Source organism: Pimephales promelas, chromosome 6 (assembly GCF_988280905.1).
Source record: "Pimephales promelas chromosome 6, fPimPro1.hap1.1, whole genome shotgun sequence".
Lineage (NCBI taxonomy): Eukaryota > Metazoa > Chordata > Actinopteri > Cypriniformes > Leuciscidae > Pimephales > Pimephales promelas.
The window spans coordinates 18,173,506-18,199,708 of NC_142774.1; the positions used below are offsets into that span (position 1 = coordinate 18,173,506).

The 26,203-nt window shown below is 38.1% G+C and overlaps 2 protein-coding genes across 3 annotated transcripts in view; one reads left to right on the forward strand and one right to left on the reverse strand.

Moving 5' to 3' along the window:
* The window catches only part of nt5c2b (5'-nucleotidase, cytosolic IIb), a 44,305-nt gene extending 21,816 nt beyond the window's left edge, over positions 1–22,489 (forward strand). The window contains exons 7-18 of the mRNA XM_039657395.2: positions 348–405; positions 1,027–1,120; positions 1,589–1,642; positions 1,760–1,843; positions 3,924–3,965; positions 4,053–4,160; positions 9,226–9,292; positions 12,112–12,282; positions 12,863–12,914; positions 14,913–14,973; positions 16,751–16,927; positions 19,715–22,489. Coding sequence (XP_039513329.2) covers positions 348–405; positions 1,027–1,120; positions 1,589–1,642; positions 1,760–1,843; positions 3,924–3,965; positions 4,053–4,160; positions 9,226–9,292; positions 12,112–12,282; positions 12,863–12,914; positions 14,913–14,973; positions 16,751–16,927; positions 19,715–19,957 — 1,211 coding nt within the window. The 3' untranslated portion in view covers positions 19,958–22,489. The remainder of the gene's footprint in view (positions 1–347; positions 406–1,026; positions 1,121–1,588; positions 1,643–1,759; positions 1,844–3,923; positions 3,966–4,052; positions 4,161–9,225; positions 9,293–12,111; positions 12,283–12,862; positions 12,915–14,912; positions 14,974–16,750; positions 16,928–19,714) is intronic.
* A 194-nt stretch (positions 22,490–22,683) lies between these two features.
* The window catches only part of cnnm2b (cyclin and CBS domain divalent metal cation transport mediator 2b), a 48,989-nt gene continuing 45,469 nt past the window's right edge, over positions 22,684–26,203 (reverse strand). For both annotated transcript variants that reach the window (XM_039657393.2, XM_039657394.2), the window contains one exon: positions 22,684–24,783. In XM_039657393.2, the coding sequence (XP_039513327.1) occupies positions 24,571–24,783 (213 nt within the window). In that variant the 3' untranslated portion in view covers positions 22,684–24,570. The remainder of the gene's footprint in view (positions 24,784–26,203) is intronic.

A 26,203-nucleotide genomic window follows, 5' to 3' on the forward strand; every position in this document is an offset into this window, starting at 1 on the left:
TAGTGTTGGGCTATTTTGAGCCTCGTTAGTGGTATTAACTCGTGATTTCTTTTTACTTATTAAATGCCCCCATGTACTAGCATTATAAGCTAAACAGTTTTTAAAGATACAACTCTTTACTTTCGATTATCATCACAAATTTCAGATAACGGTCGACTAGGTACAATGTGTTATTAGACCAAAAGTTCATTTTGCGCCAGAGTTCTCTTTTGTTCATGGTTAAATTTAACCATTGTTCATTTAACCATTTGTTCATGGTTAAGTTGTTCATGCTTAAATTTGAGAGCAAATTTCACACTCTCTGTCTTTCTATATCTTTTACTCTCTCTCTCTCTCTCTCTGCACAGAAACCTACCTCTTAGCCTGCCTGGTTGACTTCTTCTCAAACTGTGACCGATATTCCAGGTAGGAGTTCCAGTAACTATGATTCTATTACTCTGTTGCCATGGACACTGCATACAGCCATACCGGTGATTGATAATCAGTATCATTTACTGTGGGTGAGGTCTATTTGACGCTCTTTATTAGTCCACCAGAAAGCACGTCACAACTTGATAAGACAATCTTAAAACAATTTTACAACTATGCTATAAAACAGGATGACACAAGCAGATTGTTGTCTGATTCAACTATGGTTCATGTTCATGCATGAAATCATTCATCATCAGTTTACTGTAACTTGCTAATAACTAATCACAGTGCATGTAAAGTAGGCCAAATAGAATTATAAAATTTAAACAGCATGAAAATAACTTCATTCATGCTCTGGGGGGAAAAAAGCAGCCAGGCCTATGTAGATAAAATCTGTTAATACGTAGTAGTCTGTGATTTGTGTTTTGGTATGGATGCATGTCCTCTGAAACACCTGTTGGTCCTTTTAGGGGGAGAGAGCTTTCCTGTTTGGCTCGGACAACCTCAAACAAGGGAAGACTGTCCCATTTAAACATGTCTGACTGTCGATAAAATGTGTCATGGCTGGCGCTCGGCATCTTACTCTGCTGTCCCTTTGTTCTTCTAAACCTTTAGCTGTGAAACAGGCTTCAAGGATGGAGACCTCTTCATGTCCTTCAAGAGCATGTTCCAAGATATCCGAGATGCTGTAGACTGGGTACATTTTAAGGTACAAATGTTCTCTGTCTTTTTTTTTTCAGGTCAGGTCACGTTTATTCGTATACCACTTTATACACAGATAAAGCAAACAAGTATCAGTGATGCACACAGAGTTCAATTCTGCTGTAAAACAACACTAAAAAGACAATAATGTTAGTTCGGTTCAAGAACTGTCTAAAGACTGTCTACAGAAATGATTTGAATTCAGCTTTAAGCAGCTCTACAGAAAAGCAGTGATGTCATCGTCCAGCTCAGTTCAGTTCTTATCATCATGTCAGTGCAGTCAAATCAATAATATTGTTGAATATTAGTTGTCAGAGGAAGTCACCAAGTCAGAGAAATCTGCCAGGGTAACATTGCTGTGTACATTTAATAGCAAGCAGCTAGGATTAATAGTAAAATGAATATAAACAGCAGGTGTTTATCTGAAGTGTTTTAGATGCATGTCACAAACTTGCTCTGTTGCTGATTTACTCAGGGAACATTGAAGGAGAAAACAGTGGAAAACCTGGAGAAGTATGTTGTGAAAGATGTAAGTTTGTCTGTTCATTTTTTGAAGTTTTTTTGACTGATTTGCTTTTTTGTGCTACAGTTTTTGCAAGGGAAGTGTAATTCTAAAAAAAAACATTTTTTTTTTTTTCATTTAAAGGCAAAGTTGCCATTGCTGCTGAGCCGCATGACTGAAGTCGCAAAAGTTTTCTTAGCCACCAACAGTGACTACAAATACACAGAAGTGAGTTTTCTGATGCAAACACATTCATAAGCTCTCTTTCAGAACCTAGTGAGCTGCCTTGCTGCATACAGGCAACACAGCCACCTATGGCAGCAAGCTATCTATAAGGAAAGATTTGGAATGCTTTACATTGTCAGCTTTACTAACTGCTCAGTAACATAGCACACACAAATGTTGGGAAAAATATAACATTTTAAATGAACTTCGGCAGGGAAGACACCAGGCTATGAGGAATACACTTACAGTGTTTATTTACAATGTTATCAGCTGTATAATTGTCCTAGATCGCTTTTTTTTTCACAATTCACACATTCCAAACTGTTTTACAGAGTTTTTGAGTACTGAAAGATTTATGGAAAGATTTCGTCAACTAAACAATTGTTGTGTTATTAGTAAACAACAATACACCCACTTTTTTTAGCCTATACCTTGCAGCCTCATTTTCTTTCCTGCCAAAAATTAAACATGGCACTGCCGCTACCCTCACTGAAGTCTAATAAATGTAACTATTTTTATCAGTGCCTTTTTTTGCAATCAATATTTTTATTTGGCAACGGCAATTTTATTTTATTTTGAATGTTTCTGCCTTAGCAATTGGCAGAAACCAACTTTTACTCACAAATAGCAATCTCTCAGTAATTTCTAACCAATCAAATATTTTAAAGCTTTACATAACTAGAAAAAAATTATTTTCATTATAAAAAAGTGTCATTACTTATATATAATGTATGTGTGTATGTATATACACTACCGGTGAAGTTTTAGATCAGTAAGATTATTTATGTTTTTAAATGAAGTCTCTTCTGCTCACCAAGGCTGCTTTATTTGATGAAAAAAAAAATGACAAACAGTAATATTGTGAAATATTATGACAATTTAAAATGACTGTTTTCTATTTTAATATATTTTAAAATGTAATTTGAAAGCTGAATTTTCGACATCATTACTGTTGCTGATTGCACATCAGTTTTCAGTGTCACATGATTCTTCAGAAATCATTCTAATATGCTGATTTTATGCTAAAAAAAAACATAAATTATTAAAAGTTTCAAGATCGGTAATATTCAAAAGGTCAAAAATTTTAGATCGGTAAGATTTTTTATGGTTTTAAAAGAAGTCTCTTCTGCTCACCAAGGCTGCTTTATTTGATACAAAAAAAAAGTAATTTTGTGAAATATTATTACAATTTAAAACAAAAGTCAAAAGTTACAGTAAAGACATTTGAAGAGTTCAGATGCAAAAGCCTCTAAATGCCATTTGAAATTTTCTTCTTTAATGATGATTTTTATCAAACTTGTATATTTTAGTTCAGTAATTTCACTTAAATAACAATTAATAGGTAATTATCATTGCCATTTAAGTCAAATCACTGAACTTAAATATACAAGCTTGATAAAAATTATCATTCTAGAAGAAAATTTCAAATGGCACTTAGAGGCTTTTGCATCTGAACTCTTCATTTATAATGTTAGAAAAGATTATATTTTAAATAAATGCTGTTCTTTTGAACTTTATTCATCATAGAATTTTTTGGGGAAAAAAGATTTCTGAAGGATCATGTGACACTGAAAACTGATGTGTAATCAGCAACAGTAATGATGTTGAAAATTCAGCTTTCAAATTATATTTTAAAATATTATGACGATTTAAAATGACTGTTTTCTATTTTAATATATTTCACAATATTACTGATTGCAATTTTTTTTTTCATCAAATAAAGCAGCCTTGGTGAGCAGAAGAGACTTCATTTAAAAACAAAAAATCTTACTGATCTAAAACTTTTCACCGATAAAGAGTAAAGACACTTTAAAAACTCAGGATTTTCCAAGACTGTGAGAACCCAGGTTCAAATGACAGTTGTTGAGGGAAATAATTAAAAAAGCTTTTCAAAAGCTTTGCCTCAGAACTGTGCCTATGATTCTATAAAAATCCCTCTGTATGCAGCTCTTTAGGTTTTGGATCAGAGCAACAGACAACCACACATGCAACTGGTTTGTTTCATATCTGCCTCATGAAGCTATTTGTTTAAGCCATGATCATCTTTTAACAAACCCAGCTTTTGTTTTGATTTGTTTTACAGAAAATTATGACATACTTGTTTGACTTCCCCCATGGCCCAAAGGTATTTTCAACCTCTCTATGAACTTTTCTGAAGAGTTTTCTGCCATATATTTTTGTACATAGAAATGTTTTTTTTTTTTTTTTGTAGCATGGCACTCCACACCGTCCTTGGCAGTCGTACTTTGACCTCATCCTAGTAGATGCTCGAAAGCCTTTATTTTTTGGAGAGGGAACGGTTCTGAGACAGGTGGATACGGTGAGTAAATAACAAAACCCCTAAAAAAACAGAAGCTAACTTTCCAAGTCAGCACGTGTAGAATTGCACTTTCTGGAACATTTTATCCTGCTGAATGCAATCACAAAGAGAGTTAGTCAGCACTGAGTACAGAGCGTTTATACTGAAGTCTGCTGAGCACAATACAAGCTGAAAGCTGAGCACTGTCCTGTCTTCGCTTTGCAATATTAAGGGGCTAAACAATTCACAGCTTTAATAACTAAAAAATCAAATATTGATTTCTGTTCTTATTTTGTGGGTGCATTTGCACTATTAACTGATTTGCATAATTCATTGATTGTGTCGCATGCTAAACAACACAGACGGTGTGTGTGTGTGTGCACATCAAGCAGGCACAATTGATTCTTTGTTATTTATATGTGCTGAGAAAATGTAACATTAAAAAGGTAAAATTTAACAGTAATAAAGTTCATTAGTGGATAGTGAACTTAGTGGATAGTGAACTTTATGAGTGGATAGTTCATAAAGTTCATATTACTCAAACTTTTTGACTGCAATAACTCTCATCTTCCAAGAAAATATTCAAAGGCTAATCAAGATATTTCTGGTACTTCTGATGTAATGGCAAAGCTGCTTGTTTTCAAACATTTGTATGTACAGTAACTAATAGTGGCAATATTTTCAAATAAAGTAATTATGCATGATTACAAAGCTAAATTCCATAATTCCAGAGATTTAAATAATGTCTCGGTTACATATGGTAACCCTCCTGAGAGGGGGAATGGAGACGTAGGTCATAACTGACCAATAGGAATTTCGCTAGAGACGCCAATCTACTTCGATTGAAACTAAAACAGGCCAATGCACAATTGGCGTGCAATCATTTGCATCAGCTGTGCAGCCTCACAGCACGGGTATTTAACGAGCTGCTTTGTAGTTTTTTGCTGAGGAGCTAAGACTGAAAAAGTTGGCCAATAGGAATCGTGACCAAAGCGCCACAACCGCTGCACCCCATCCAGTGCCCCATGCAAGCCCCATGCAGATACCTTTTTGTCTGGAAGGACGATAGGAGGAGGCTTACTCAGAGTGAGTCTGACACTGTTGTTCCGTGATAACCCATACAGTAATAAATTGGATAACACTGGAAAAGAGTGCCTTTTCTACAGTATTTAGAAAGGAGAACGCTACAGAAGCCACTTCTTCAGAGAGTTATGTGGAAAATACATACCTGAAGGTTGTACTGCATATGGATAATGGGAGACTTAGCCCAAGGGAAAACACAGGCTTCCGTCTTAGGAGCAGCCGTGGAAAATATACACATATGGGATCCCCATAGGGTCACACATACGGAACCCAACCCAAATCCGCCTCTCAAGTATTCAGCAGATAAAGGCCTGAAACCAGACGCTCTGCCATGTCCGGGCGGAGGGGTTTTGGAAGACTCGACAGGTTTACTACCTGGAAGTTGGGCACATAGCACGACTCGTCAACCAAAAATCTCTAGGGTCTCCTACCCTCTTGACAGAGGCCAATGCAACCAGTAGCAAAGTCTTCATGGAGAGAAGCTTTAAGTCTACTAATTGCAGAGGTTCAAAGGGAGCATCCTGAAGTGGTCGAAGCACCAGGGAAAGGTCCCAAGAGGGTATGGAGGGGGGTCGAGGAGGATTTAATCGCCTCGCTCCCCTAAGAAACCTGACGACCAGGTCATGCTTTCCAACTGTTTTGCCATCTATGTGGTCGTGATATGCTGAAATAGCAGCAGCATGTACTTTGAGGGTGGAGGGAGACAGCCTTCGCTCCAACCCTTGCTGCAAGAAGGAAAGCACAGACCCTATTGGACATCTTCGGGGGTCTTCTTGGTGAGAAGAACACCACTCGACAAACAGGTTCTACTTCAGGGCGTAAACACGTTTCGTGGATGGTGCCCATGCTGAAGTGATGGTGTTAAATACCTTCTGGAGGCAAGTCACCTAGAACCTCCGTGTCCCTTCCAGGGTGCCATAAGGTGCCCCTTCTCTGAGTCAGAAGATCCTTCCTCAGAGTAATGGGCCAGGGAGGGACTGTCACAAGGAATATGAGTTCTGGGAACCAAGTCCAGGTGGGGCAATAGGGAGCCACCAGAAGGACCTGGTCCCCATCCTCCCTGACTTTGCACAGTGTCTGCGCAAGTAGGCTTACTGGGGGAAATGCATATTTGCATATTTGCAGCTGTGTGCCAGTGCGTCCGTGCCTAGTGTTCCCTCGGTCAGGGAGTAAAACAGTTGGCAGTGGGAGGTCTCTGAGGAGGCAAGCAGGTCTACCTGAGCCTCTCCAAACTCTCTCCAGATGAGCGCGATATGTGAACAGGCCTAAGGCGAGCTACCACCACCAAATCAGGCCACAGCTACTGATAGCTCGCGAGCGACGTGTTGGATACCCCTGCTCTAAAACAGTGTGAGAATAATCATTTTGAGCTTGTAATATGTGTTGTGTCTGAACACGTTCAATGAACGATAGTTAATGAACTCGTTCATATTTTGGGCGAACGTGAACTGAACGTAGCCTACTGTATTACTGCCCTACAGTGAACTCGTTCATTCTAGTGTCTGTGAACCGAGGAGTGAGGAAGCGTCGTAAGTCCATTTAAAAGGGTTTTATGAGGTCGATGAGGATGGGAAAATCTTACATGTCTGTGCAAACTTTGCCCGTCGATAAAATGATTGTTATCTGTGGTTGTATATGGGCTGTGGCAATAATAATAGCCTAAAAATAAAAAAGAAGCTCGCAGCAACATATGGAAAAAAAGAACTATGAACTAGTTCATTTTTGAAATATGAACTGAACTAGTTCATTTTAAAATTTGTGAACTGAACTTTAAACTAGTTCATGTAATGAACTTGGTCCAACAGGTTGATAAGAAGGTTTGCTTTGATATGTGCAAAGTCAGTAATTTGCCTGAGACACTATACATGTGTAGAAAGAATTATTTGTATTTCAAAAGCAGTAATTGTTTTTCTAAGTATAATAAAAGGAAATGTGCCTTTCGGGAAAAAAAAAACATTCAATATAATAGTGTTGTATAAAGAAAATAAAAAGCAAATATGACTATCACAAAGATGTTGTGTATAAGATAAAGACAAAGAAAGTTTGTAAAATTAACTTCAACTGTCAGAAGGACAGCTCATGAAGAACCAATCATGTACACAAAGGAATGTTCAAATTCAGAGGAACAGTTCAGAAGAAACGTTAATAATTTTGGAATACTTAAATACAATTTTTTTCTTTTTGAATACTTGATGCGGCCCGGCCTGACCAGCACGTCCCTGCCCTGTAGCAGCCTTTTCAAGTGGCTCAGAGCGAGATGTACTGCTAGCAACTCGAGGCAATTGATGTGCAAATGCAATGTCCATACCCCTGACACTGCATGCCCATTGTACATGGCACCCCAGCCAGACTCGTGCCCCCAGGAACAAGAGGTCTGACCACGGGCTGAAGGTCTGGCGGCATGCCCATGTGATTGCCACCCGGTGAGTGCCAAGATGCCACGCCTATCTCGAGACTCGGCCGTGAAGCCAGTGCTGAAGTGGTCTCATTTGAAGCAGGCCGGGTGGGGTTACCGCTGCTGCCGCTGCCATATGCCCCTGGAGCCTCTGGAAGAATTTCAGTGGGACCACTGTCCTGCCTTTAAACACATTCAAGTAGTTCAGCACTGACTGAGCACGCTGCTCTGTAAGGCGTGCTGTCCGAGCAACCGAATCGAACTCCATACTGAGATAAGAGATCCTCTGCATAGGGGAGAGTTTGTTCTTTTCCCAGTTTACCTGAAGAACCAGCTGACTTTGGATTTTGGATGAATTTTCTCCCCCACTGCTCTCCGGGCCCTCTTCTGACTCAGAGATGGTAAAAACTGCTCTTTTTTTGAGAATGTGGGTACTGATGGTTTTAAGGCCAGCAGTGGAACACAAACAAAGTATTTTCCACCCAGCCCTCTTCCAGGGGAGGGAGCGATGCGGTCATCGTCTCCTGGAGATCAGTCCCTTCCATCTCCGGGTTGCCTGTCCTAGGGCCGCTTACCCCTGGCTTTGCCGCCCTTCTTGGTGGGGGCCTGGACGGGTGGGGCGGCCTGCCTGCGACTGGCTTCACGACGTCGTTTAGATGGAGACTGCTGCTGCTGTGCGGCAGGATGTGCTTGATGGCCTTAGTCTGCTTCTGTACAGCCGAGAACTGTTGGGCAAAGTTCTCCACTGCGTCGCCGAAGAGGTCGGTCATTTACTCTGGGAAGTTAGTGAACCGGAGCTTGCCGGTCTCCTGCATGTCGGCCAGACCCAGCCAGAGATGGTGTTCTTGGACCACTACTGTGGACATCACACAACCCACTGACCTCACGGTAACCTTTGGCATACACAGCGCAAGGTCTGTTGCAGCGTGAAGTTCCTGGATAACTTGTGGGTTGTGACCACCCTCATGTAGGTCCTTCAGTGCCTTGGCCTGATGGACCTGCAGCAACGCCATAGTGTGCATGGCAGAGGCAGCTTCCCCACAGGCCTTGTAAGCCTTGCTGGTTAAATCCGATGAGTACTTGCAGGCCCGGGAAGGAAGACACAGTTCTCCACGTCAAGTGTTGTTAGGGCACAGATGCATTCCAACGGCCCGTTCCACTGGCGGGATATGCGTAGATGGTTCACTGATGAGCTAAACAGGTTTTATCATAGTTTTTGAAACTACGCTAAAACCATCATCCATTGTCATACATTGTGATTTCTGTTTTTTTTTTTTTTTATGTCTCTCACAGTGGACATTTCAGACCCCTCCATGATTTCTAAGTGGGATAACTTACAAAATAGCAGGGTGTTCAAATACTTATTTTCCTCACTGTAGGTACATCTGATTTATGATTAAGCATTGTAATGTGACTGACTGTGCTGATCTCTGCTTAGAAGTTTTAGCTTATTTCAAAGCTTGTTTGTCTTATTTTAAGTCATCTTTGAAGTGTGTTGAGGCCCCCTAGTGGGCCCAAGCACTCTTATTTATAATCACTGAAGTACATTGAATGAAAATTCAGACAGTTTGGACATCTAAATATTAATCGGTCTGTTCTCTATCCCAGACCACAGGGCGGCTGAAAATAGGAACATACACTGGACCATTACAACATGGCATTGTTTACTCTGGAGGTACTGGAAATTCTTGGATAAAGATGCAAACAACACACTCACAGATGTATTTCCCTGAAAGCCCTGAAACATATTCCGCTGATGACTAACATTTATATCACAAGTCTATTACAGATCAACACTCTATCACATGATTTTTTTTAACTGCATGTGTAGTCACTTAGTTTAGTAATGTAATACACTTTCATGTGTTGACATTAGTTTACATGAAAAAATGCTTCTGAAGCATTTACAGTATTCATCTTAGGTAATGTTAATTTTAACATTTACCAATACGTTATAAAATCAGAAGTTTTATTTGTTAATGGTATTTAATGGATCTGAGCATAACTAACAATGAAAAGGGTGTGTTTTTTTAACTTTAATATTAAAAAGATTAATAAATACTGAACAAATATGCATGTATTGCTAATTGTTAATTAATCATTGTATGTTAATGTTAGTAAAGACATTAACTAATGTTAGCTAATAGGGACTTGGTGTGAAGAGTTATCCTTAGTTCTGATTCACTGAAGGCAAAACCTGTGAGAGCATTGATTGGCTGAGATATTCATGATAAAGTCATATTGAGATTATTTTGGCAAATATAGTGTTTGTGGTTTAAATTGTGCTATGCTATATATATATATATATATTAAAAAAACATCTCATATCGCCATTTCTAGGTTATCAAGGCTGAAATAAGGCAAAAAATCACAATGGAACAGCAACTCACATGTTCAACATATTAGAATGAAATAATTTCAAATTGATTCATTGTTCAACCTTTCTCTTACCATTGAATATGCTATAGAAATTATATATGTAACACTTTATAATTAGGATCATCATTAGGTCATGGTCACTTTTATTTGTATAGCACCTTAAAAGGATACTCCACCATTTTTTCTTATTAAACTATGTTATTCCCTTAACTAAGTTGAGTTGATACATACCTCTCTCGTCTCAGTGCGTGCACTCAATCGCTCCGGCGCGCGAGACACTTTGATCGCACTTAACTAGCCCAGTTCATTCAATATGGGCCAAGCAGAGAAGCGACCAAACATTTTCCTTATTTAAATACAGTTACACGAGTAATGCAACTCGACCAAAAATGGTGACACAAAATAAAATGTCGCGCTTTTCTAAGCGTGTAAAGTGTATAACTATAATGTATGGCGGAATACCAAAGCAAATGATTGGGAAAACTTTGACTCTTTGCATATATACATGGACTCGGCACAGTAATAGCATCACTCTGGAGAGGGAGAGGACTTTTCACGAGTGATATTACTACGTCAAGTTGAAGTGCTCCCAAACACTTGCTGTGGTATTCCGCCATACATTATAGTTATCAACTTTACACGCTTAGAAAAGTGTAACGTTTTATTTTGTGTCACCATTTTTGGTCGAGTTACACTACTCGTGTAATTGTATTTAAATAGGGAAAACGTGGAGGTGTTTGGTCGCTTCTCTGCTTGGCCCCTATTGAATGAACTGGGCTAGTTAAGTGCGATCAAAGTGTCTCGCGCGCCGGAACGATTGAGTGCACGCACTGAGACGATAGAGGTATGTATCAACTCATTTTAGTTAAGGGAATAACATAGATTAATATGAAAAAATGGAGGAGTATCCCTTTAAAACAGCATTACTTCTGACCAATGTGCTTCACAGAAACTCAATAAAAACAAATGTCATACAAATTACAAATAAAACTTTGACTCACTAAGGCTACATATCCACAGTAACGAATAGGTCTAAGAGAAAAGATGCTCACTTGAATACATGTAAAGAAGAAGCTAACCTAAAAGATTGAGGTAACGAATTCCACAGCCTCTGACCAAAAACGGAGAAGGCTCTATCACCTTTAGATTTCAAGTGCGAGTGTGAGATAGTTAATAATTTGTCAGAGGATGATCTAAGAGTTCTTGGTGGAGAGTATGGACAAATAAGGTCTGAGATTTAAACTGTAGCAAGACCATGCAAGGCTTTAAATACAAAATTTAAAACCGTGTACTCAATTCTGTACTTGGCTGGTAACCAATGCAAATGTGGTAGTAGAAGTAGGGGTGATATGCTCACGTTTTTTCATCCCCATTAAGCATTTTGTACTTGTTGCCAGTGCATTAGTGAAAACTGGTTGATACCAGCATACAAAGCGGTGCAATAATCCAGCCTTGTTGAGATGAAAGCATGAATGACTGTCTCTAGGTCGGCAAAAAATAAAATAGATTTCAATTTCCGTAAACTCCTGAGCTGGAAAAAACTGCCTCTGACAACAGATTTTATTTGCTTGTCGAATTTTGACCTGTTATAATTGTAATGTTAACAGTTTTTTTTACACGAGTGCGAATATTGGCTTTCAGAGGTCCTAAATTAGAAGTCAGGTCATCTACCAAATGGGGGGCACCAAATAAAATAATTTTCTCCAGTTAAATGAAAATAAGACTGAAGTTTTCATAAATATGATAAGGGATGAGATTAAAATGAGATTAAAAAAATGTATCGAAGAGGGAGCATATATAATGAAAATAAAATCGGTCCCAAAATGGAGCCTTGAGGTACTCCCCCCGTAACAGGAACAGACAGTGAATCAAAGCCCCAGAGAAGCTCCTCTCAGAGAAATAGGATTCAAACCACTTTAGAGCTGAATCACATTAATTACTAGTTAATCATTAGTTACAAGTGTATTCGTGCTTAACTAATGCTTATTTGTGTACAAGTTAATCATTAATTATCGCTTAACTAATGCATTATTCTGGACACTTAAAATAAATTGTTACCATTATATGTGAAAATGTCACTCTATTTTAAAAATGTATGTTGTCATCTCTGCCCAGGTTCCTCTGACACTGTGTGTGATTTACTTGGAGTGAAAGGGAAGGATATTGTGTACATTGGGGATCATATTTTTGGAGATATTCTTAAGTCCAAAAAGCGACAGGGTTGGCGGACGTTCCTGGTGATTCCTGAATTGGCACAGGAGCTGCACGTGTGGACAGACAAAAGCTGTGAGTCTCGCCATATTTGAGTAAAGTCAGCCTGTTTGACCTGTTTCACAAAACACGCAAGCAGCACACTTTGGGGTGCCCATTATTAATAGGTAACAGCATGGCTGGCATAAACATATTGGCGATGAATAGCTGCAAGTACAGTTTTGGTGCTGAACTACATATCCCATGTAAACCTAACTTTTGCAATATAGGATTTAGGGCAGTTTATAGCTATATATTTAGATTTGGGTTCCAATTCATGAAGATTCACTACCATTTTGATGTAAATGTAATCCCTCTGTATATTTAGATTGGTTGACTATCAAATCTGTAATAATTATGTTATGATCATTACTATCATTAATTACGTAGTGTGGTAACCTAGAAACTACTTAATGTTTTGCATACATTTTTTTGCAGCAGTTCTATTACAAAGCAAACAATGTCATGACACCGACCTTCTTGTGAGAAACTCAAAGAAATTAATGCTCAGAATGAGAAAGACTAAAACGAGTGTCCGATAATATGTTAAGGCTTGAGAGGCTAAGGAAGAGATGTGAAACCCACTCATGCAAGGGTTCTGCTCTCTCATTTACAGCTCTGTTCGAGGAACTGCAGGGCTTGGACATTTTCTTGGCAGAACTATACAAGTGAGTAAAGCTGCCTCTGTCCCTCAACACGTGTGTGTGTGTGTGTGTAGGAGGGGATCATGGGGACAAAATGTTCCCACAAAGATGGCAATATCCTAAATCCTTGTCCTTGTGGAGAAATGTTTTAGTCCCTATGAGGAAAGCAGCTTATAAATCATAATAAATTATGTGAAATGTAGAAAAAGTGTTCTGTTTGTAATTATTGTAATTATAATTATTGTAATTGTGAGATTCCTACATAAGTGCTTTTAATTACAAATTACTAACTCTGAATTTTCTGAGCTCTGACTTGTACAGCTTCATCAGTAAAATGTAATCAAGTGGTTAATTAATCCTAATAATATTTCTGTTTAATTCCTCTAATGGTCTTTTGTTGCTATTTGATTAAAGGATTAGTTCACTTTTGAAAAAACTTTTGCTGATAATTTACTCACCCCCATGTCATCCAAGATGTCCATGTCTTTCTTTCCTCAGTCGAAAAGAAATTTAGGTTTTTGATGAAAACATTCCAGGATTTTTCTCCATATAATGGACTTCAATGGAAACCGGATGGTTCAAGGTCCAAAAGATAGTGTTAATAACAGTTTCAGATGCAGCTTCAAATGTCTTTAAACGACACCAGACGATGAATAAGGGTCTTATTATGCGAAACGATCGGTTATTTCAAAGCTTATTCCAAAAATGTAACTTTTCTAAGGACAAATGCTAGCCTTGCTATATTCTCTGAGGCGCGTTTGTAACGTCACGTAATACGTAATTACGTTCAAAAGGTCACGGGCGACGTAGCCGGAAGTACAGAATCAAAATCGTCCGACATCGTTGTTTTTCCTTTTAATTCCTTTTTTTGTAAACGGTGTTTGAGCTAGTTTGCACGTTCAACCTATGCGTTCAACTTGTAAACACTGACTCTGTACTTTCGGCTACGTCGCCCGTCACCTTTTGAACGTAATTGCGTAATACGTGACGTTACAAACGCGCCTCACAGAATAGAGCAAGGCTAGCATTTGTCCTTAAAAAAGTTACATTTTTGGAATAAGTTTTGAAATAACCGATCGTTTCGCATGATAAGACCCTTATTCATCGTCTGGTGTCGTTTAAAGACATTTGAAGCTGCGTCTGAAACTGTTATTAACACTATCTTTTGGACCTTGAACCATCCGGTTCCCATTGAAGTACATTATATGGAGGAAAATCCTGGAATGTTTTCATCAAAAACCTAAATTTCTTTTCGACTGAGGAAAGAAAGACATGGACATCTTGGATGACATGGGGGGGAGTAAATTATCAGCAAAAGTTTTTTCAAAAGTGAACTAATCCTTTAAGGCCAGATTAATCTGAATAAAATACATACAAAACAGTTTAATGTTGCATAGTTTGATAACTAATGACTAATGTCCTGCTAAATAAACAAATAAAAACTGAATTAAAAGTTTATCAATAAGGCATTTGCATAAAAAATATTGTTGCATTGTAGTTTTGTCTGTTGATTGCTCAAAATATACATAATCATTTTTAAATTTTGGCCATTGAAATTCATAATTCCAAGTTCGGGTTGCCGAAATGTCAGGTTGACATTATGCAACGCATTCTCATGCCAAAGCGCCATATACAACGCTTTTGCAAAAGCGTAAATATCCAACGCACATGGCACCCTTTAACGTCTAATGAGACGCTTCGGTTATGGTTAAGTTTAGGTATGGTGTAGGGTAAGGGTTAGACCACTAGGGGGCGCCTTCTGCCCAAATATATCTGCGTCTCATTTGACGTTAAAGGGTGCCATGTGCGTTGGATATTTACGCTTTTGCAAAAGCGTCCTATATGGCGCTTTGGGATGAGAACGGGCTCCATTAAGATAATTATACACCATAACCTCTCTCGCTGTCCTTATACAACCTTCTAGGGTCATAGGGCTGGAGCCTATCCCAGTTTCTTAGGCCAGAGGCAGAGTAAAACACCCTGTCTCTACTTTTCTTTCGCTCACGTTCTTTCTTTCTGTAGGCATTTGGACAGCAGCAGCAATGAGAGGCCAGATATCAGTGCCATTCAGAGAAGAATGAAGGTACACACAAGACACACACCGAGTCACACACGCACATTCCACATATTTCAATTTTGATTTGATTTTACTAAATGTGAAACGGCTCAAATTTCATCTTAAAGAGCCCCTATCATAGCATTTGAAATGTTCCTATTTTTGCTTTAGGAGTTCCCAAAAACAGTTTAACATGCATGCAAGGATAAAAAACACTTTGTCTTATAATATGCATTTATTTTTAACTGATTTGCTCACCGACTCCCAAATGATTCGTACAACGATTTTTCCAAACCACTCCTTTGCGTGACGCTAATCGGCGGTGATTGGTCAGATGACAGACCCAGTCAATTATTGTTTGTTAGCATAACGCATAAACATATTGATAAAGCACTGCAGTACTACAAGACACTCTATTCTTTATGACAACTCCAATAACAGCGACAAACATTTCACATATTTAAAAAAAATTGACATTGGAGACCTAGAAGCTGCGCTGAGCGTAACTTACACACACGCGCACACACACATACTTATTGCGCCTTCCCTCTTCGCGCCCGACGCTACAAAACCGTTCAAAACCCATAAAAGCAACAATTAATAATACTTAGAGGTTGTGATTCATAAGAGGAAGTTGATCCATATACACTGGGTAAGTAAGTTACTGAGCCCTCCTTCAGGAACAACCGGCTTGCGAATCCACATTTGAATTAATTTATGTTTTTGAACGATTCGTAATTAAAATGATGAGAACACAATCGGGCTATACTGTTGTGGTATCGTTGCAAATATGAACTCTAACCACCGATTCTTCACATGCTCGTCCCTGGTAAATGAAAACAAAGTGGCTGAACTATCTTTGCATTGTAGAACACAGTGTCTTCTCGACATGATGCTATGATAAAGTATTTGAATGTGTAGACTTCAAGTTTACACTTCCGTCTGCGCGCGGCCAATGACCTCTCTACGTCCCGAAGTAACAGCTAATGACTCGTTTCAAAAACAATTCATTTCATAGACTCAGAGTCGACTCTCACTTTTGAAGGACAATAACTTTATATACGGTGCACTTTCAGATATAAATATTTGCAGGATGTTTTCATTCCCTTAGAGTTATATTCCACACCATTATGAACAGTCATTTTCAAAAATTCACGATGGGGCTCTTTAATATAAAGTGAGACCGTTGGATAGATACTGTAAACTAAATGTATTTAACTACTATGTAAGGTTTAAACGACTCATTTGATTAAATGCACTCAATATGTTCAGACATGTCTTTACATTGTACTTATATTTTTAATACTGTATACCAGTAATTTCTGTAATTACATCTATTATTACACTGTTGATCACTGTTGAACCTTACACTTACCCATACCACTAAACCTGTCCCTAAATGTACCCGTATCCCACCTCAATAGCAGCAAAAGTTTTACAATACACCATGTACCTAACAATTTTTATTTATTTATTTTGTAAGTACATTTAAGTGCCCTAATAACTTTTAAAGAGTTTAGAAATATTATGGGTTATTTTCATGAAAAGTATCTGTGGAATGCTCTTGAGCTTAATAATTTAGACTTGTTCCTCTGTTTGCATAAACAAACAGGGAATGTGTTTACATCAATGCTTTTAATGGTAGCTTATAAGTCTTGTAAGTTTTTAATTATTCCCCATGGTAATCAACAGCCTGTCACATATGCTGTCCATAAATATTTGTATGGGATAAATTAGCCACAAGAGTAATGTTATAAATTACATGTTGATTCAGTAATTCTCTCTGTGCGTCTTGGCTCATCAGAGAGTTACTCATGACATGGACATGTGCTACGGGATGATGGGAAGCCTGTTTCGCAGTGGCTCTCGGCAGACACTGTTTGCTTCTCAGGTGATGCGTTATGCTGATCTGTATGCTGCCTCTTTCATCAACCTGCTCTACTACCCCTTCAGCTACCTGTTCAGAGCCGCCCATGTTCTGGTGAGAACACACACCCATAAACACATGCTTGGATTAGTGATACAAATACCAATACAAAATAGTTTGTTGCCTTGATATAATATTTGTCAATTAAACTTGTCCAAGGTAGGTTTTTTTTTTAAGTAATTATCGAAATGTAGTGTTAACACGTGCAATGTTCTATTTCTCCAGTTTACATTTACCAGATCAACTGTCTCTTCATTAATGTCTTGCCAAGATGGCCATTTTGACAATGAAAAGAGTAGAGCTGTCAAATTTAGTCGTTTAGTCGACTAATCGGTCGATGCCGTCTTGGTCGACTGACATTCTTATTGGTCGACCAGTTGCATTTTTTTTTTTACCAATAAAAGGAATTTTTCAATGATTTACTCCTTGATATTTATTCCTTTATAAGCAGTTATTTATTACTGTATTCTAAACATAATTAGCCTATGTTTTGTCCCCAACTTTAAAATGCTTTAATTTAGGCTATTTTTGTAACTGCGCCACAGTTTAGCGCACACACATAATACACTCGGGAACTGCACCTGTGGCTGGCTTCGCGCTCGGTAAGGGATGCTGTATTCATTCAGTTAGAACGCTGCTTGTTTTGGCTTTAGTCGAGAAAATGTCCAGGAAATCTAAATATTTTGTCTGGCTGCATTTTAAAACAAAGACGACAAGACTGTGGAGGGAGGCGATCGCGTTCCTCCATATGAGCGCGCAAGTCGCGCGCCTACATTTGAAATCGAACTTGAGCGCGCAAAAGACATGAGCAGCCTTTTAACGGCTATATCATGCTGACTCAATAGATTGTGTTTTCTTAATGTGTTCGTTTTTATTTGTACACTTGACGCATTTGAAAATAGCCTAAATAATGCAACAAAACGAAAATAAACCTACACGCGGTCCTACAGCCTATTATTAGGATTGTTTTTAGGCTATTTGGGTTTTTTGTGTGGTGTTTTAAAACGCCTTGATCGTCAGGACGAAAGTTAAGTTGTTGGGATTTTTCATTATGTCGCAGATAGCAGTTATATTTTTTGCAGCGTGTGGTGTGGTCAGGTGCGCGATTGTGACTGTTACTATAGACCTAGGACAGAGCTCTTCACTTTTTGCAGTTAAAAAATCACTTAATTTTCAAAGAATTGTATTATTATTATGGTTTTATTTATTTGTGATGTTTTTTCGTTGTTGTTTTATAAATGCTCAATGACAATTGTTTAAAAAAAGTTTATTCAAAACATCACGTTTTTTTTTTTTAGTCGACTAATCGTTGCGCAGGACAAGTCTTTGGTCGACAAAGGATTTCTTTGGTTGACCACAGCCCTAGAAAAGAGCATTTGATATTTCATACAGTATACAAATATTCAAACATTTCATTCAGCAAGGATGCATTAAATTGATCAACAGTGACAGTAGATACTGCTCTTATTAACCTTTTATCATTAAAGAATTCTTAAAAAATGCATCACTGCTTCCACAAAAATTATAAGCAGGACAGCTTTTTTTTACATTGATAATAATAATGTTTTTTTAAACATCAAATCAGCATTTTAGAAAGATTTCTGTAGAATCATACGACACCTAATGGCTCTTTCAGACTGCACGATTTTCAAAGTAGTCAGGTCGCTGCTCTTTTCACACTGCATGACTATCTTGGCCAGCATTCAGTCGCTGCTGTGTTCACACTGGACGATGGATCGGCGACAGAAGGTTTCACACTGCATGACTTTAGAAAAATCGCCGACAGACTCTGTCTAGCACGCTGCACGCAAACTACATTTCACAACAAACACGCGTGAGATATGAAAAGGAAACAACGCGCGACACCACACGTGCAAGACTGGAGTTCTCACGTGAGACTTTTTTTTTCGACCCGGTTGTGGTACAGCTGGTGAAACAGACACGAGTGCTCCTGCCAAATTTCTACTAATTTTTCTTCCATTTATTGTGTCCAAATAGACCGAGAAGAAGCTTTTTTTGTTGAAACAATGCCATATCATGTTGATATGTGATCTATAACTCCTCCCCGAACTCCCTGCTGCTCTGTATCTTGCTCTCTCACTGGCTGCCGGTGATCGCCGATGTAGTTTTCAGTCAAAACACTTTTCACACAGCAGGATTTTGAATCGCCGACAGGTCCAGATATTTAGCATGCCAAATATCTCACGGGCGTCGGCGACTCGTCGGTGATTCTCTCAGTTCGCGTCTTTGTTCATTCACACTGCGTGATTGTCACTCGCGTGAACGAGCGCCGATTTGCCTGTGATTTCGGGCATTTGTCGGCGATTTCTCAAAACCTGTCGGCGAGCCAAAATCGTGGCTAAAATCATGCAGTCTGAACTCGGCATAAGACTGAAAATGCTGGAATAATTTCAATTTGAAAACGTATTTAAATTGAAAACAAACTATTATTTTAAATTGTAATAATAATTCGCAATATTATTGTTTTTATTGTATTACTGATCAAATGAATGCAGGCTTGGTGAGCATAAAAGACTTTCAAAAATGTTTTTAAAAAATCTTACCAACCTCAAATGTTTGAACGGTAGTTCAAAAGGTACTAGGCGTAAGCGCAAGTTCTACAAGTAAGACGGTACTAAAAATAGAAAAGCCTGGAATGAAGAAAAAAAAAAACTAATATGGTTACATTTTTCTAACTCAAGTATGGACTGGAAATACCGGCTTTGTCTACACAAACACACCCATGGTTTTCCTGTTTACTTGGTTCTCTCTTCTGTGCCTAATGACCTATTTAACATACCTGTTAAACATGTTTGTTTTTTTTCCTTTTCTCTTTCTTAGATGCCCCATGAGTCCACAGTGGAGCACGCCCATGTAGACACCGAGACCGAGTCTCCTCTGGCCACACGCAATCGCCACTGTGTGGACTGCAAGGACATCGACTGCAAAAGAAACCAGCTCACGCGCTCTATTAGCGAAATCAAACCGCCCCACCTGTTCGCTCAGCCGCCACAGGAAATCACACACTGCCACGATGAGGATGACGATGAAGAGGAGGAGGAAGAAGAAGAGGAGGAAGAGTAGATGTTTCGGCCTATTCTAGGGTAAAGATACATAGGACGATGATGAGAGAGTGGTGATGATGGTGATATCGAGTGAGGTAGAAAAGGATGTGTGAAGTAGACTATAATTGCCAAATCAAGCCCAAAAAGCTGATGTTCATAGTAGAGTTCAGTTCACCCTCCAGTAAAAATGACTAAAAAGAATGAACGAAAGTTTGTTCAAAACTTGTTGGATGGTATCTGGAATCGTTTATCAGTCACTATATAAGCACATGTGATAAACTTCCAATGGAAAAAAACAGCGGAAGGACACTCATGAGTTTACATGAGACTGTCATGTATGTATCATACATGTAGCATGTTGGCTAAATCTGGCATTAACTTGCACACAAAGACTCGAACTCCGTTAGGATGAGTGTTTAACTCAGTAATTGGATCCTTAAGGGTACTCAATTTAGTTTTTAGGTATGTTATAGTCAGATTTTTACTATTATTTTATAAGTTTAGACAACTTTTGAGTTGCCAGTCCATCCAGTCAGATTAACTTGGTTACTACCTCCTGCAAAGGCTGTATACAATAATTGTCCCTTCGAAAAAAATGTACGTGTGTGTATTTTGGCAGAGTGTCTGTGTTGAAGTTCTGGATGTGTTGGGAATCTAAATGAAGCACACAAAAAACGAAGCATGGTTCATTGTGACGTGCATGAGGAAATGCGGCCAACACAAAAATCCAGTTACTTGGCAACAGCATGTAGCCACTTTTTTTTTTTCTTTTTTTTTAGAGGTTCGCTGTTAACCTCTTGTTTTTCATCCTTTTTAATGCAGACGTTTTAGCTAAAGCTAGTGCTACAGTGTAGCGAACAGATGCCTGCCCAAAATGATTCCAAACACACACAGACACTTCATTTCAACACCTATTTTAAACCATCACGATGTCACATTAAACAGTGACATATTGTATTTTTATTCTCCTTTATGAGCTAAACAGAACGGTTTAGTTTTATTTTAGTTGTGTCTCATATGTTGCCTGAGAGATGCAATTCATTCTAACATCATATACGTAGACAGTAAGTGACCTTCATATGCAAAAATGAAACTTATTTAACTGTTTTATGGCCTGAGCAGCATGTCGATATGTATCAGTCATTGAGAAAATAGTAAAATGAAGTTAACAGCTGGGCATTCTGAAACTGAGAAAGAGAGTGCTGTTGCTCTATGGAAATTAATGTAATCCTGGCTAATGTGTGAACTCTGTTGATGGTTTACTCCCATGTGGACCAAAATGGTGTCGAGAAATTGGGTTCGATTTAGCTTGAAGGGTCTCATTAGACACTTTTAGGTGTCCCCACAGGAAGTGTGTGGAGTTTTTAAGAAGTAAATGTGATTCTTGAGTGTTACGGTGAGACGCGGTTTTAGCGCTGGGAAGTGTTCCAAGTGCACAGAACAGGTATTAGGATGGTTGGTGTGACTTATGCATTATTCAAAGATAATAGTAGGTAGGCTCTGATTTAAGTAAGCTACCCAATCCATAGTGTAACATGTATGACTCGTATGCATATTGTAACTGTTTGTCCTTTTCTTTTTATTTCAGAGAATGTAGTTTTTCATGGGTCTGACTGTCAGTTTTTAAAAGGGAAGTACAAGTAGGTCTTATATTATAAAGTTTTGTGGTTAAGCACACAAAAAAAAAATAGTTTTCTAGGTTTTCAAGCGTGTTTCAAGGAACCAGTTAAATAAGTATAGAGATATTTTTAAATGTACAATGCATATTTTATCTGTGTCGATTTCAGTTTGTAGTTTAAAAACCTAAAATGGGGCAGCTCTTGTTCTTGGTCCCAGTCTTTAGAGACTAGTGTTTGTCCTTCAAGATCCAGCATTTCTCTTTCCTCTGTTTTCATTCGCTTTTTATACAAACTCAGCATTCTATATAATATGGCTCGGCTCCCTGGATATGGATTAAAACTAGTCCTGGGCTAATTTGCAGTGGTGTCGGCTGTTGTCCTTTTTAGTTGTCTATGCAAGGGACACTGGCTTAGATTATATTTAAGAATAATGTAATAGAAAAGGCATCGAGTTAAAACAGTATTCATCCAATTATCCCAGTAGTCATTGCATACATCTGTTTCGACCAGTGTTTTCATATTATATTTTAGCATAGTTTACAGTTGCCATCACTTATATACTGTATACAATTACTAATATACTGAGTCTTTCCTTTTTCCTTTGTATTTTTTTTTACCTTTTTCCTAATTTCTGAAATCTATTTTTAGTTCATGATGTTTTTTGTGTGATTTTAGTATCTTTCAGGTGCAAAACGGTTGCATCTGTAAGAGATCAAGAGCAAAATAGCCATGGCATTTTATTAATCTTGTTTCTTTTCTTTTGCTTTTTGTTGTCGTTTGTTTGTTACTTTAGGGCATGTGATTTTGTCTCCAAATTTTAATTTTGCTTCCTGAATTATAATAGTTTCTGATTTATAGAGTTCTAAACCTATAAAAAAAATGGGAGATTGCATTGCAATGTAAAATAAATATAATTTTCCTTAATAAATTCACCATTGGTCTCCTGTCATGTTTACTTCTGAGAGCATTTTTCTACTCTAACAAAGACAATAAGTCGGCCAGTTGGAGTTCTGTAATTTGTCTAAGTACTGCATATTGCACATTATACATGGTTGAAAAACATGAGCCTGACAAGTCATTTGTCTATCCATACTCAAAGCAAAAATGATGCAACAATCACAGTCAATCAGGATATATTTGATGTTTAATATGCAAAAAAGTGCAGAAAGAACACAGTACCATAGTCAAACCGATGAACGTATAATAGCACTTTCTCTAGAAACATTTTCCTCCCTAGGTTTTACATTTTAGTAACAAAGTAGCTACAATTCATTAACAAAGCAAATAAGAAAACATGTATTTAACCCCACAAGAGCATATTTCTAGGGAAAAAAAAAAAAATCAAAGTTGACTTTTATTTACTAAATAAAACCCAACAATCTCTGATCTCACCTCTAATGTAAAATCTTTGGTATAAAGAGCAACAATTTTAAGATACCTAATCAAGCTTGAGCTTGGCTAAATTGTTAGACCGTGGTGCCAAGCAGTGGCTGTCTGTGGTACTGACCCATGTAGAAATAATAGAATACAACAAGTAATGCATTCCTGTTATTTATCTGTTAAGGTTCAAGTAACCATTGGAACACATCAAAACATCTACAGTAGAGAGAAGTCTTAAAAGCTGCCTGAATCAGATTTACCACAAAGTCTGACGTTGTAGAAACAGGGTCACGCAGCTGCCACCTACACGAACGTATAGGAATAGTTATTGGAATGAGTTATATGCTGTTTGTTGATAAGCTGTTTTGGGTCTCTGAGGATATGGGGGAAGGAAGCAAAGGAAAATGTGACCACTAACATTTCGGCAAAACCTTACCGCCACTATTGGTCATTTGGAGTATGGCAAAGGGAAAATCGAAGTGGTTTATCATTAACAAAACAGTAAATTATTTTTTTAAATACAACTGTATGCATAGCAGGAGTTTCCAGCGTTCATATAAATAACCATTGGAGTCAACATAACAGACATAAATGTAATAGAAGAAGACTGAGTGGAGGAGCGACCTCTCTTACAGATGTGCGATGGATGGGTATTACAATTTAACGTAGTAGTTGTTTTAATGACGGATTACAGGCTGGATTCATTTACGAATCGCATTAATGCATATATGGATTCTCCCTTGCATAAAGTCCTGACAGGTCTTTGCGTTTAGTTCAAATAAGAAAGTGTTCGGCTTTAAGTGTAAAGTTATTGTGCCTTTGACAGACTTAAACTTTTAAAGCAGACAAATAGGACCTGTTCATCCTTGGAAGTGAATCCAAAATATCAAATATACAAACATGATACAAGACTTAATAGTCTATCATTTACAATACAGCAATCATGACGAATCATCTTTTAAATAAAATGTGTTTCATTGCACTAGTTAAAAAAAAATTAATATGATTTTTAAAGGCAATATAATGATTCATTAAAAAAAAAAAAAAAAAGTGTAAAAGGTACTGTGGGATATACCAGATTTAGAACAGTAAAAATAACCATTTCTGAAATGTAAAAGACCCACACCAGTACATATACAATTATGTTTTTGAAACTAGGTTTATATAGCATGTGCATGATATCAGTGACACTCATAGAGGCACACATGCACAACGTACAGACAGGTGTTTGCATGAGCCGACATTTATATCCTCAGACATGCACATATATACAAATGCATAAAAAATAAATAAATATGTGAGTAGAATGCTCTTGGTTCACGGTTTCCTTCAAAGCAGTATTTGGAGCAGTCTTTGTTTTACCCTATTACAGAATCTGCCTGGAGTATTTCTTCTGTGTTTGTGAACATCACAGGGCAGTTTGAGTGTAGCTGGAGGGGCTCGTACGAGCACAAGACTGTCCGTCCTCCAAACTCTTTGGCTGAGGGGGACATAAACGCTGTGGTTTATCTGAAATCTTACCGGGACCGAAGCATGTCACTGGACTATCCCATTTTGCCTTGGGTCAACCCAAGCTCTGGCCCCAGTTGTACTGCACTACCAGATTAGAGTTGTTTGGGCTGGTGAAGCAGCTCTAGATGGCCCCCTCACCGTGTCCTGTGTGGTTCGACTTGATGTGGGCGACGCAGTTCTGTGTCTGGTTGAAGAGAGCGGTGGTTTCATCGGTCACTCCGTCATGGAGCTCTGTCAAAGTCATTTCGATTTTGGTGTACTCGCTGTCCGAGGACTGTGGCGTCTTGTCAATGCGTGATGCCATGACGGCGTTCTGATACTGCTGCCGTGTTACCTGTCAAAACACACGGGAAAGGGGGTTACAAAAAAAACCATTTGTAACTGTGTCCTCCTAACCAGATGGCGCAAACACTGGATTAAAGTTATTTTTCCAAGGTAATCAGAGCTTTTGTCGTTTTTTAGAAGCAGTTTCTATATCTGCGACGTTGCAGCTGGAACAACAACATACAAACTATGACAACGATAACGGACCATTCACACATCAGTTCCACAATACCGTTAAACTCTGTGATGATGTAATTAAGAAGGCTAGTTGTTTTATCATATGTGACAGTATGGCTAACTGGTGTTGACAAATCTCTTCATCCGCCCGGACGAGGAGAAGAGATTTAGTTTTGGTATCACCCCAATTTGAAGACGTGTAAACAGTCCTGGGTAAATGTGTCATCTGCGTCATAATTTTATGAATGGCCCAGAGCCGTTGCTCTTTCAACGGCTTCTGATTGGCCCAAATCCAACCCGGTCTCATCCCAAGACGTCATATAACTGACGTTTTGGGACGTCTTTTGACCATACGTCAATATTCGCCTTTTTAGGGCCCCCTTAAACGTCGGTAGATGAGGTTATGGGATCCTAACTCTACCCCATACCTAAACCTAAACCTAACCCGTCACCTAACTGACGTTAAAGGTAAAGCGTCAGTTGTATGACGGCCCGGGATCGCCATCTACCGACGTTTAAGGGGGCCCTAAAAAAGGCGGATATTGACGTATGGTCAAAATACGCCCCAAGACGTCAGTTATATGACTTTTTGGGATGAGACTGTGTTACCAAATCACTTTTTCCGACAGCTTGTTCTGTGAATGTGTGTTGTATTGTAAGGATGTGGTCCTAGGCTTTGTTGATTATGATCAATCTAAAAAAAATTATTTTTTTTTTCCAATTAATATGATCTTGTTACTATCAATATCTATCTAAATGCCAAACCTTCTTATATTTGTGAAATAACTAGAAAAATACCTCTTTAAAAACATTTTCTGTTTGTAATTCTTTTCTTTTTTCAGTGTCATGTAGTTCTCATAATTTGTCAACATGTTTAATTTATATTATTCCCCTCATTGTTTAGTTAAAAAATATATTCTGTTATCTCTTATTATTTGTGTATTGTTTTAAGCATTAATAATAATAATAAAAATAATAATAATATAAAAAAATACCGGTGATCTTCATTCCGCGTTCACACAGCGTATATACAGCTAATTCACTGGTAATGTTACATCTTCGTTTACTCGTAAATTTCCGGAACCAATTTACCGGTATTTTTTAAAATGTCCTGTTCACACATGATCTGTCTGAACCCCAAGAGCCACAATGGCACCAAAAATGTGCAATGAATGTCTTCAGAAGAATTACATTGATTCAGATTGTGTTGGGCTGCATGTTGATTATGTTGTGTAATGCCAAAAAATATATAT